This window comes from Bombina bombina, chromosome 7 (genome assembly GCF_027579735.1).
Source record: "Bombina bombina isolate aBomBom1 chromosome 7, aBomBom1.pri, whole genome shotgun sequence".
Lineage (NCBI taxonomy): Eukaryota > Metazoa > Chordata > Amphibia > Anura > Bombinatoridae > Bombina > Bombina bombina.
Genome location: NC_069505.1, coordinates 490,838,106 through 490,851,255, shown reverse-complemented (window position 1 = coordinate 490,851,255; position 13,150 = coordinate 490,838,106). Strand labels below are relative to the sequence as shown.

The following is a 13,150-nucleotide window of genomic DNA, read 5'->3' as shown; positions in this document are numbered from 1 at the left end:
AATATACATTATCAAAACGTACACAATATTTTTATATATACACTCTGAGGCTCCAGCTTCTATTGAGTGTGTGAAAAAGTGCGAGTGTATCTATCTATATCTATATATATACACAGTATATATATAAAAATGTCTAACCGTGGGAGAACACTCAAAGGACTTATATTGAAGTACAAAACAGTGCAATTTTATTTCCAAACAAGTTTCACATTGATTTCAAATGTCAAAGTTTCGACCCATATGTGGGCCTTCTTCAAGATAATTTATGATTATTGTAATGCTATATTACAATTGAGCAACACGCTGTAATTTAATAATCTAAGACTAAAACTGATATGAGTCACCGTGGTGAAAATACCTAAAACTAGTTAATAATAAAAGTATCATATGAAAAGACCAAGTATAAACATATGAAAGTTAAATTTAATGTTATAGAAAAAATATAAAAATATCAAGACTGTATAAAACGATTTGTGCTGTGCAACAAGTTTATTTGATCGGCCGCCATCTTGCTTAATGGCAATCCCTAGTACCATTTTGACAGCAGAGAGTCGCCTAACGCGCACGTGACCTTTTCAACCTCAGTCACTACCTGCGTTCCCGCGGTCGCCATTTCAGTTACTGGCAAATGATAAGTTCCACCTTGACTTGGTGTTTCTCGCAGCCCGTAGCCCCATACCATGAGCTGCCCGCTGCAAGAGGACACGTTTATCCGTTTCCCGTCGCAGAGTAACATCTACGGCCTCTCCCCGTTACCCTGCCCTGGAGCTGCAGAACTGCTGACTGGGACTCTTAAAGGGAAAGTTACCAGCTTCAGGTACCAGGACCTAAGGGACAAGCTGAGGGCCGGCGCAAGAGAGCTACAGTTCACCTATATACCTGGTATTGTCTGCTTATATGAGGGGGGTGCAGTTTATTTACATACTTTGTATTGTCTACTTATATGAGGGGGTGCAGTTTATCTACTTACCTGAGGGGGGTGCAGTTTATTTGCATACCTGGTATTGTCTACTTATATGAGGGGGGTGCAGTTTATCTACTTACCTGAGGGGGGTGCAGTTTATTTGCATACCTGGTATTGTCTACTTATATGAGGGGGGTGCAGTTTATCTACTTACCTGAGGGGGGTGCAGTTTATTTGCATACCTGGTATTGTCTACTTATATGAGGGGGGTGCAGTTTATCTACTTACCTGAGGGGGGTGCAGTTTATTTGCATACCTGGTATTGTCTACTTATATGAGGTGGGTGCAGTTTATCTACTTACCTGAGGGGGGGGGGTGCCGTTTATTTGCGTAGCTGGTATTGTCTACTTATATGAGGGGGGTGCAGTTTATCTACTTACCAGAGGGGGGTGCAGTTTATTTACATACCTGGTATAGTGGCATTGTCTACTTATATGAGGGGGTGCAGTTTATCTACTCACCTGAGGGGGTGCCGTTTATTTGCATACCTGTTATTGTCTACTTATATGAGAGGGGTGCAGTTTATCTACTCACCTGAGGGGGGGGGGGTGTAGTTTATTTACATACCTGGTTTTGTCTACTTACCTGAGGGAGTGCAGTTAACCTATGTACTAGGTATCTACTTACATGAGGGGGTGCAGTTTATTTACATATCTGGTACGGTCTACTTAACTGAGGGGGGGAGTAGTTTATCTACTTACCTGAGGGTGGTGGAGTTCACCTACATATCTGGTATTGTCTTCGTATATGAAGGGGGCTGCAGTTTATCTACATACCTGTATTGTCTACTTATCTGAAGGGGGCTGCAGTTTATCTATATACCAGGTATTGTCTACTTATCTGAGGGGGCTGCAGTTTTTTCTGCATACCTGGTATTGTCTACTTATCTGAGGGGGCTGCAGTTTTTTCTGCATACCTGGTATTGTCTACTTATCTGAGGGGGCTGCAGTTTTTTCTGCATACCTGGTATTGTCTACTTATCTGAGGGGGCTGCAGTTTTTTCTGCATACCTGGTATTGTCTACTTATCTGAGGGGGCTGCAGTTTTTTCTGCATACCTGGTATTGTCTACTTATCTGAGGGGGCTGCAGTTTTTTCTGCATACCTGGTATTGTCTACTTATCTGAGGGGGCTGCAGTTTTTTTCTGCATACTTGGTATTGTCTACTTATCTGAGGGGGCTGCAGTTTTTTCTGCATACCTGGTATTGTCTACTTATCTGAGGGGGCTGCAGTTTTTTCTGCATACCTGGTATTGTCTACTTATCTGAGGAGGGCTGCAGTTTATATACCAGGTATTGTCTACTTATCTGAGGGGGCTGCAGTTTATCTACATACCTGGTATTGTCTACTTATCTGAGGAGGGCTGCAGTTTATATACCAGGTATTGTCTACTTATCTGAGGGGGCTGCAGTTTTTTCTGCATACTTGGTATTGTCTACTTATCTGAGGGGGCTGCAGTTTTTTTCTGCATACTTGGTATTGTCTACTTATCTGAGGGGGGCTGCAGTTTATATACATACTTGGTTATACAAGTCTACTTACTTGATGGTGGTGCAATTTACTTACATATCTGGGTATGTGATCTATAATTGAAGAGGGGCTGCAATTACTTACACAATTGGTAATATCTATTTTTTAATGTACCTCATATTGTCTGCTTACCCAAGGTAGCTACAATCCATCTTCATGCCTGGTAAAGTTATGTTATTTGTACTTATGTAAAGTAGCTGCAATTTGCCTACATACCTGGGTATGTTAAATGGCTATTCGCCCGATAGGCTGTAATTTACTTTGTCAGGCAATTATAAATTGACTTACCTGGGGGGCTGTCGTTTACATAGTTGGTATTGTCTACTTACCTAATGGGCTACAATTTACTTATATACAGGTTTAAAAATAGCAAACCTGCCGACATGAATCATAATTTTGCAAAAGATCTACCATTTTTGCCTACCTAACAAAACTGATACTCTCTTCTAGTGGATGCAGAGATCGTCTCCATTGATTCCTTCAGCAAGTCACCCCCAAAACGAGGCCTGGTCGTCGGAATAACGTTCATTAAGGTGATGAGGAGGAGAATCCACTAGGTGCAACTCCCGTGTGCCAGGGGTATTCTCTTGGTTAACCATTGTATACGTCGCTGCCTAAGCGCTCGTTCTAGAACACTAACACTAGAAATGGCATCACGTTCCCCCTTATATCATATAAGTCTTTTAAATAAAAATAATATATATATTTATTACTTAAATGGAGGGAACAAGGGTCAAAGTATAATTTTTACACACAACAAAGCTTGTTTACTGTTGCTTTAAGTGATAAGAAAGTAAAAATGAAACTTTCATGAATCGGAGCATTTTATTTTAAGACACTTTTTTAAATTCACTTTTATTTTTAAAGGGACAGTATACACCTATTTTCATATAACTGCATGTAATAGGCACTACTATAAAGAATAAGATGCACAGATACTGATATCAAAATCTAGTATAAAACTGTTTAAAAACTTACTTAGAATCTCCCAGTTTAGCTCTGTTAAAATGGTTACTGGAACACCCACTGCAAGTGGGAAATAGCAGACACTACCCTCCCCCCCTTCCTCTGCATATGAAAAGACCCTTTACACAAACAGGAGCAAGCTGGAGTAGGTATACGTCAGTATTCTTCTAAAACTTTAGGGCTTGGTTAGGAGTCTGAAAATCAGAGCAATGTTATGTAAAAATAAGCAAAACTATACGTTAAAAAAACCCAAAAAACAACAACTGTATGGGCTATATAAATGGATAATCTAGAAACATTTATGCAAAGAAAAATCTAGTCTATAATGTCCCTTTAAATGTGTTTGTTCTCTTGGTATCCCTTGTTGAATATGCACACTTGTGGGAGCTAGCTGCTGATTGGTGCCTGTACGCATTTGTCTCTTGTGATTGGCTAACTAGATGTGTTCAGCTAGTTGCCAGGAGTTCATCAATGCTCCTTCATCAAAGGATATCAAGGGAATGAAACAGATTTTATTATAGAAGTAAATTGGAAAGTTGTTTTAAAATTGTATGTTCTATCTGAATCCTGGAAGAAAAAAAATGTTTCATGTCCTTTTAAGAACTCTCCGTCTGCAGTTACTTATTTTTAAAATCATTTAAAAAAAAAAAACTTTTTTTTTAATTTTAGTAAAATTTGCGTTTTGCAGACCAGGGACATACCCATTTTGTTTTTGTTTTTATTTCTTTCATTGAGATCAATTAGGGACAGGTTTATATGAGCGGCTGCACTGATTAAGCAGTTACTTTATAGCATGTCACATGATTAGAAATTGTGACGACTGCAAGGTACACTTTATTCATTTATGTTATCAAATTGACTTTGTTCTGTTGGTATCTTTTGTTGAAAAGCATATGTACATATCCACAGCAGCAATGCACTACTATCAATAGGGCAATAATAAAATGTTCTAACATATTAGAACAGTGCTAGAAAAAAATCTGTTTCAGAATTAGGAGCCAGACAGCTGTATGTGTATAAAGCTAAATTGGAGCATAACCTAAAATGGGGTAGAATTCAGTGGCTTCCTGGCTGCTGGATTTGTCTAGCCCTGTATCAGAGCATTTTCTTTTTTGTATTTTTGTCCCTTTTTAAGGGGATATCTTTAAACATGAATAGACAAAAGCTGAAATACTCATGTGTCTATAACTTACTCAATACTTTACTATTCCAGAGTCACATTTTGTTGGATAAATCTCCTAAGGCTGATGTGTTGATTACTCTTTTAGGCAACACATGACTTCAGAGTTTATAGAGTTCCTGTGGATATAAAAAAATAAAATTCTGTCTGATCTGAAGTTGATCTCAGGGACCACTATATAATTTGTGATAATGGAATAGCTTCCCATATTTGTGGCTAGGTATTAGGGACTCAGAAGGTTGAGGGGTTTCATTACTATTTTGTGGGGGCGGGGCCACATCAGGAGGAGGCAGGTAATTGGACAGAATCACAGGCGTGTCTGGGTAGTTTGAAGACGATCATTGGTGGTTTGTAGAAGTGTCTGGGCGGTCTATGGGTGGGGCTAAGGGAAATACTACAAATAGGGGACATACAGTATGTCTGTCTTAGAGGGACAGAGCTCAGAATGTCGCCCTTAAATAGGTCTGTAAGACCATATTCACTGTCTTGTTCCTTATGGCCTCTGCTAATACAGTCCGGAGAAACAGTTGGGTTATACACTCGGCAGTGAATATGGGTATTAAAGGGACAGGAAACGCCAACATTTTCTTTCATGATTCAGAACTTACAATTTTAAGCAACTTTCCAATTTACTTCTATTATCAAATTTGCTTCATTCTCTTGTTATCCTTTGCTGAAGGAACAGCATTGCACTACTGGCAGCTAGATGAACACATGTAGTTAGCCAATCACAAGAGACAAATGTGTGCAGGCACCAATCGGCAGCAGCTCCCACTAGTGTAGGATATGTGCCTTCTTTTTCAACAAGAGATACCGAGAGAACGAAGCACATCTGAAAATAGAAGTAAATTTAAAAGTGTTTTAAAACTACAGGCTCTATCTGATTCTTGCAAGTTTAATTTTGACTTTCCTATCCCCTTAAAAGGGACATTCTAATTGGTTGAAATATGTACATTTTCAATACTGATCCAACATAACTATGTATTTAACTTCACCAAAGAGTTTTAACTCATAGGTAAAGTCTAATTTGAGAGAAGCAAACCATACTTTCTGTATTCTTTGTTGAAGATATACCTAGGTGGGCAACGTGCACATGCCTGAGGCATTACATGACAGGAAATAGTGCTGCCATTTAGTGCTCTTGCTAATGTATAACATTGTTGCAAAATTGCTGCCATATAGTGCTGAAGACACGTGCACACTCCTGATCATACATCCCTACTTTTCAACAAACAACAAAACATTTTTTTGGGGGGATTGTCTTTTTAAAGGGACACTCAAGTCAAAATTAAACTTTCATGATTCAGATAGAGCAGCAATTTTACATAACGTTCCAATTTACTTCCATTAACAAAATGTGCAGAGTCTTTTTATATTTCATGTTCTGAGTTGCCAGCTCCTATGGAACATGTGCAAGAATTCACAGAATATACTTATATGCATTTGTGATTGGCTGATGGCTGTCACATGATGCAGAAGGAGTGGAAATAGACATAATTTAAATTTGTCAGAAAAAACATCTACTACTCATTTGAAGTTCTATTGTATTGTCTTTTTTTTATCATCTATTTGTTGAATATGCAAATATACTGTATTTACTGGTCCTTTAAAGGGACATAATACTCATATGCTACATCACATGAAATTGATGCAGTGTAACTGTAAAAAGCTGACAGGAAAATATCACCTGAGCATCTCTTTGTAAAAAAGGAAGATATTTTACCTCACAATCTCCTCAGATCAGCAGAGTAAGTTCTGTGTAAAAAGTTATACTTCACCTGCTCCCAGCTGCAGGTAAAAAAATTTTAAAAAACGAAGAAATGAACAGCAGCCAATCAGCATCAGCAGTGCTGAGGTCATTAACTCTTTTACTGTGATCTCATGAGATTTGACTTAACTCTCATGAGATGTCATAGTAAACTTCCTTAAACTGAATAGGGAAATAATGAGTGTGCGCGAGGCTCACTCCCTTGCCTGTCCCGGGACAGACATACTGATTTGCTGCGTAAAGTCCTTTGCAATGAGGTTTGAAGAACATTTTGAGGTAAAATCTTTCTTTTTTACATAGAGATGTTCAGGTGATCTTTTCTAGTCCGCTTTTTACAGCTACACTGCATCACTTTCAAGTGTTTCAACATTTGGGTATCATGGCCCTTTAAGTAATACAGCACTGTGTCAGGGTCATATGCAGTAACACAAAACTTACAATCAGGAGAGTCTAGATTATTCAGTCTAACTTCATGGCATAGGAAAAAAAAGGGGGATTTATGGCAGAAGATTTATAAACCTCTACTTTCCCTAGGTTCTGAAATCTGTTATATAAGCTGGAAAGCTTAAAGGGACACTCAAGTCAAAATAAACGTATGATTCAGGAAGAGCAGCAGTTTAAGACACTTTCTAATTTACTTCCGTTATCAAATTTTGCACGTGTTTTTTTTTTTTTATTTATTTATTTTATATTCACTCTTTCTGGGGCACAAGATCCTACTGAGCATGGGCACAAGCTCACAGGGTATACGTATACTAGTCTGTGATTGGCTGATGTCTGTCACAGGATACAGGGGGCCTAAAAATGGGTTGGAAATAAATTTGTCAGAAAAAAAATCTACTGCTTATTTGAAATTCAGAGTAGGGGTTAAAAAATTGTCTTTTTATTATGCACTTGTTAATTATGCAATTCTACTGCATTGAGTGGTCCCTTTAATCATTCTATGCACTTATTTACCCCTCCTTTCTCAGGGTGGGTGGCATTCGGTCTCACAATAAATCTTCCTTTATTCATACCCCCTATTTACCGCAATTGACTGAGAAAAAATGACTTCTGCTAGGACCTCCTCAGAATTAAGACCCTACAATCTCTGTCCTCCCTTCCCTCACTGTGCATTACCCATGACTAACTCCTCTCTCCTTTCCATGAGTAGTGACGTGGTGCTTGCTAATTCATAATAGTACTGCACTTTACGTTCTACGATTGAGACATTTGGAATAGATGACTTCCAATACTTAACTATGCATATTCAAACTGCTGTGCTCATTATTTATAGTAGTTTAAGATGAGGTTGAAGGAACCCCCTTATACAACACTCAAGAGTCTAGTCACCTCCACCAAACAGTTGCTAATATGGGGACAGTCCCACCACATGTGTAGGTAAGCGCCTCTCTCCCTGCATCCCTGAAGCAAACTGATGTATTTGGCATAGGCTGTCATTGCCATCTATCAAGTGTCGGATACCACATGTATGCCACAAATTGTAAATTTGGCCCTCTCTTAACCAATTCTGCCCATTCCTGAACCGAATGTTCTAAAGGTAAATTTGACTTCCATCTTTTTATATAGCGTAGTTTAGGGGGTCAGGTTGATACATTGAGGATATAGTATAATCCCATTATGACACTTTTTTTTAAACCCTGTTTTGTTGTAAGACTTTTATCCTTGTTAGAGCCTAAAACCTCTCTAACACGTGAACGTAGTTGAAACTATAGGAACCAAGGTGAAGAATCTATCTGATCTAATTCAGAGTATTATACAAAACTGAGGGAATGCTGATTTGTCCACTATTCAATATAAACCTTTGTTTGCCCAAATATCTTAAGTCCCCTTATCAATTCATATGTTAAAAGTGACTAATGGGGTAGCTCTGGAGTAATTTTTGTTAAGTTTGAGCTTATTTGTCAATATGTTCCAAATAAATAGAGAGTTCTTATGGAGATGTCTTATATTCAGGAGGTCTGACTTCTGGGACCAAAGAAGCTTATAAATAGGCTTAACACTAATCATAGTTTCTTCCAAATAAATGGGAAAATAACATGACTGTGCCTGCAGATTTCCTTGCAAGTCCTGGGACTAGCATCCTGATTGGATGCTTAAAGTGATGGTAAACTCTCCCCTTTTTAAAATCAGATCTGAAATGTTAGTGCTATTTTAGATGGAGTTTCATTCATCAGTTGTAAGGAAAATGTGCTATTACTTTTTAATATAGATATTAAATTCACGTACCCCCACGCTCCGCCGCCCACTTCAAAAGTCTTTTTCTGTGAGCTAATGGTTTGAATTGTTGTCCAATCAGCGCTCTCTCCATATGGCACTTGTGTTGTAGCTAAACCGCTGACTGGAGAACAATTCAAACCGTTAGCTCACAGAAAAATTTTGTTTTGAAGTGGGCGGCAAAGCGCGGGGTATTTCAATTTCATATCCATAACAAAAAGCAAATTATAGCGCATCTTCATTACAACTGATGAACTTAAAGGGACAGTATACACTCATTTTCATATAACTGCATGTAATAGACACTACTATAAAGAATAAGATGCACAGATACTGATATAAAAATCCAGTATAAAACTGTTTAAAAACTTACTTAGAAGCTGTCAGTTTGGCTCTGTTGAAAAGGTAGCTGGAAAGCCCACTGCAAGTGGGAAATAAGACACTCCCCCCTCCCCCTTCTTTTGCATATGAAAAGACCCTTTACACAAACAGGAGCAAGCTGGAGTAGGTAGTCGAGCGTATTCACATAAAACTTTGGGGCTTGGTTAGGAGTCTGAAAATCAGAGCAATGTTATTTAAAAATAAGCAAAACTATACATTAATTTAAAAAAAAAACTTTATGGGCTATATAAATAGATCATCTACAAAACATTTATGCAAAGAAAAAATGAGTGTATAATGGCCCTTTAACGCCATCTGAAATATCACTAACAGTGCGGTTCTGTTTTTGTAAAGGGGAGAGTTATTATAACTTTACAGTCTCTTTACAGAGGGGTGTGAATTTTGAGGTAAAACAATTTTCTTTTTTACATAGAGATGTTCAGGAGATATTTTCTAGTCAGCTTTTTACAGCTCTGCTGCATCACTTTCAAGTGTTTAAACATTTGGGTATCACGTCCCTTTAAAGTCAGCCAGAGCATAAATGCACTACATTGATGTAGTGAGAATACTTGTGGCGAGCCAAAGGAAAAGAGGCATATGTGTGTAGCCCCCCCCAATCGCCAGCTAGCTCCCAGTAGTGCATTACTGCTCCTGATATTCTTATCAACAAAATATACCAAGAGAACGAAGCAAATGTTTTAACAGAGGTAAAGTGAAAATTCTCTTAAAATTGCATGATCTGTCTGAACCAATTAAAGTTTAATTTTAACTTTAAAGGAACATGAAACCCAATTGTTTTTCTTTCATGATTTAGTAGATAGAACATATCATTTTTAACAACTTTCCAATTTACTTCTATTTTCTAATTTGCTTAAATTTCTTGATATCCTTTGTTGAAAAGCATACCTAAATAGGCTCAGTAGCTGCTTATTGGTGGCTGCACATAGATACCTTGTGTGATTAGCTCACCCAAGTGCATTGCTATTTCTTCATCAAAGGATATCTGAAGAATGAAGTAAGTTAGATAATAGAAGTAAATTGGAATATTGTTTAAAACTGCAATCTCCATCTGAATCATGAAAGAAAAAATTGGGGTTTAATGTCCCTTTAAATTCCTGTACTTTATACTCCTTGTAGGATTCTGGAGACAAAGCCAGCCCTTTCCTGAACATTTACTGTGACTATGAGCCGGGCTCGGAATATAATCTGGACTCTATCGCTCGTATGTATCACATTTTTGCTTGCAGTTCTCATTTACTGCTTAGTGTGAATTTTTAATATTTTTTATATTTTCTCCTTTGCAGAAAGCTGTTTAAATCTGGAATTGAAATTCACTCCATTTCAACTGTGCCATGCTGAGTAAGTGACTTTACATCGGGGTAACTCGTGTATGTGACTCTAGACTAAAATAGCTGTCAAACAGACGGAGCGTTCTGGTCTGAGAAGATGTAGGCAGATTTTAGTTTGGCGTGAGAACAGTTCTATTTAAAGGGACAGTCTAGTCAAAATTTAAGTCTCATGATTCAGACAGGGCATGTGATTTTAAACAACTTTCCAATTTACTTTTATCATCAAATTTGCTTTGTTCTTTTAGTTTTCTTTGTTGAAAGCTAAACCTGGGTAGGCTTATATGCTAATTTCTAAGCCCTTGAAGGCCGCCTCTTATCTCATTGTTTTTCACAGCTAGACAGCGCGAGTTTATGTGTGCCATATAGAAACATTGTGCGGAGTAAGAGGGCAGGGGGATCTGACCTGACGTTTATGGGGTCCGGGGGGGTTGCAAAAAACAAACAAAACCCCGCAAAATAGCGCAGATAAATGTGACAATTTTAATTTGTTTGAAATGACTACTAAGATTAAAGGGCCATTATGCACTCAAAATTTCTAATAGGTAATGGATACATTTAATATCAATTAGTTAATATGTCCCAATGTAATCAAAAACAGATCATTAAAAAGCGGTAAATTTAAAATTTAGACTTGCACAATAACCCTCTGTCCGTCGCCGTACTGCTCCTCCTTCATAGAAGGGCAGAGCTAACAAACAGTATACTAACGCCTGCATATCGTCTATTGACCAATAAGATCGCATATGCTAATTGTCGGATGAAGTTTCCCCTTTCAATATGCGCATGCGCCAGCCCTTACGTGCACAGCTCGCCCGTGCAGGACATTGTTTGCCGCATGCGCATTGAATCCCAGATTGACTCACTGACATACAACGAACGATACATGTCCCATACAATAATGGCAATACAATTTGGGTGTATGTCTTTGCAGCTCTTATTTTTTGAAGCCGATACTGATTTAATCCCAGATTGACTGACCCGCTGTGACAGAAGCTGTTTAGCGTAATGCATGTGAATGAAATGCAGTTTTTTCATATGTACACCTACTTTTCATATGCAGAGTGTGTACATATGAAAAAGCTGCACTTCATTTACATGCATTACGCTAAACAGCTTCTGTCACAGCGGGTCAGTCAATCTGGGATTCAATCAGTATCAGCTTCAAAAAATAAGAGCTGCAAAGACATACACCCAAATTGTATTGCCAGAGTCAGGTCCCACAATCAGTGCAGCGTAAAAATGAGGAATTATACATGGCAGCGCTTATGGACGCCGTGCACAGTGCTTCAGGTGAGCTGACGTCACCGCTATTTAGCATGCGCTCTTCATTAACGGGTCTCGGTCGCGCGCATATGGAAGTGCGGCCGAACGTATTCCTCTAAAAAGCAAGGGCTTGGAAAGTAACCCCAAAACAGTAAAGATCGGATTAATATAAACTATACTAGCCTTTATTTTTCATAGATAGAAACAGCTACACTATATGATCGGTACATGCCCCATACAATGCTGCAAAGAAAATATGGGTGTATAATGTCCCTTTAATAAAATATATTTTTTTTGTCCCAGAGAAAAGACAGCTTTTGGGGGGGAAAAAACACAAACTCTAATTTCTTCACATTTGAATGTGTGTCTGCTGATAGTTACAGGGAATTCTATACAGTTTGAGTTCAAGGGCAGAAATGTTAAGTCCCCCATAAATGATGAACTGAGCAGACTTTGATTAATATCACTGTGTCACCACAGGGTACAAGATGGAGGTGATCAAGAGACAGTGTTTCTTCTTGGTGGGAACGATCAGTGTATTCACCTCTACAAGGAGGTGAGTGTGGGTTTGTAGATGATGGTTAAATATATATTTATTGTAGATTGTGAGTGTTTTTTGGACCCCCTTTTGCCTTCAGAACTGCCTTAATTCTTCGTGGCATAGATTCAACAAGATGTTGGAAACATTCCTTAGAGGTTTTGATTTATATTGACATGATAGCATCACGCAATTGCTGCAGATTTGTCGGCTGCACATCCATGATGCGAATCTCCCGTTCCACCACATCCCAAAGGTGCTCTACTGGATTGAGATCTGGTGACAGTGGGGACCTTTGGGGTAAAGTGAACTCATTGTCCTTTTCAAGAAACCAGTTTGAGATGATTTGAGCTTTGTGACATGGTGCATTATCCAGCTGGAAGTAGCCATCAGAAGATGGGTACACTGTAGTCATAAAGGGATGGACATGGTCAGCAACAATACTCAGGTAGGCTGTGGCGTTTAAACAATGCTCAACTTGTACTAAGGGGCTCAAAGTGTTCCAAGAAAATATCCCCCACACCATTACACCCCCACCACCAGCATGAACGGTTGATACAAGGCAGGATGGATCCATGCTTTTATGTTGTTTACGCCAAATTCTGACCCTACCATCTGAATGTCGCAACTGAAATCGAGACTCATCAGACCAGGCAACGTTTTTACAGTCGTCTATTATCCAATTTTGGTGAGCCTGTGCGAATTGTAGCCTCCGTTTCCTGTTCTTAGCTGACAGGAGTGGCACCCTCTGTGGTCTTCTGCTGCTGTAGCCCATCTGCTTCAAGGTTCGACGTGTTGTGCATTCAGAGATGGTATTCTGCATACCTTGGTTGTAACGAGTGGTTATTTGAGTTACTTTTGCATTTCTATCATCTCGAACCCGTCTGCCCATTCTCCTCTGACATCATCAGGGCATTTTCGTCCACACAACTGCTGCTCACTGGATATTTTCTCTTTTTCAGACCATTCTCTGTAAACTCTAGAGATGGTTGTG

The 13,150-nt window shown here is 38.7% G+C and overlaps 1 protein-coding gene across 1 annotated transcript in view; it reads left to right on the top strand.

The window, feature by feature from the left end:
• The first annotated feature begins 608 nt into the window (after positions 1 to 608).
• The window catches only part of KPTN (kaptin, actin binding protein), a 56,474-nt gene continuing 43,932 nt past the window's right edge, over positions 609 to 13,150 (top strand). Inside the window, exons 1-5 of the mRNA XM_053721627.1 lie at positions 609 to 882; positions 2,945 to 3,027; positions 10,144 to 10,228; positions 10,311 to 10,365; positions 12,099 to 12,174. Coding sequence (XP_053577602.1) covers positions 681 to 882; positions 2,945 to 3,027; positions 10,144 to 10,228; positions 10,311 to 10,365; positions 12,099 to 12,174 — 501 coding nt within the window. The 5' untranslated portion in view covers positions 609 to 680. The remainder of the gene's footprint in view (positions 883 to 2,944; positions 3,028 to 10,143; positions 10,229 to 10,310; positions 10,366 to 12,098; positions 12,175 to 13,150) is intronic.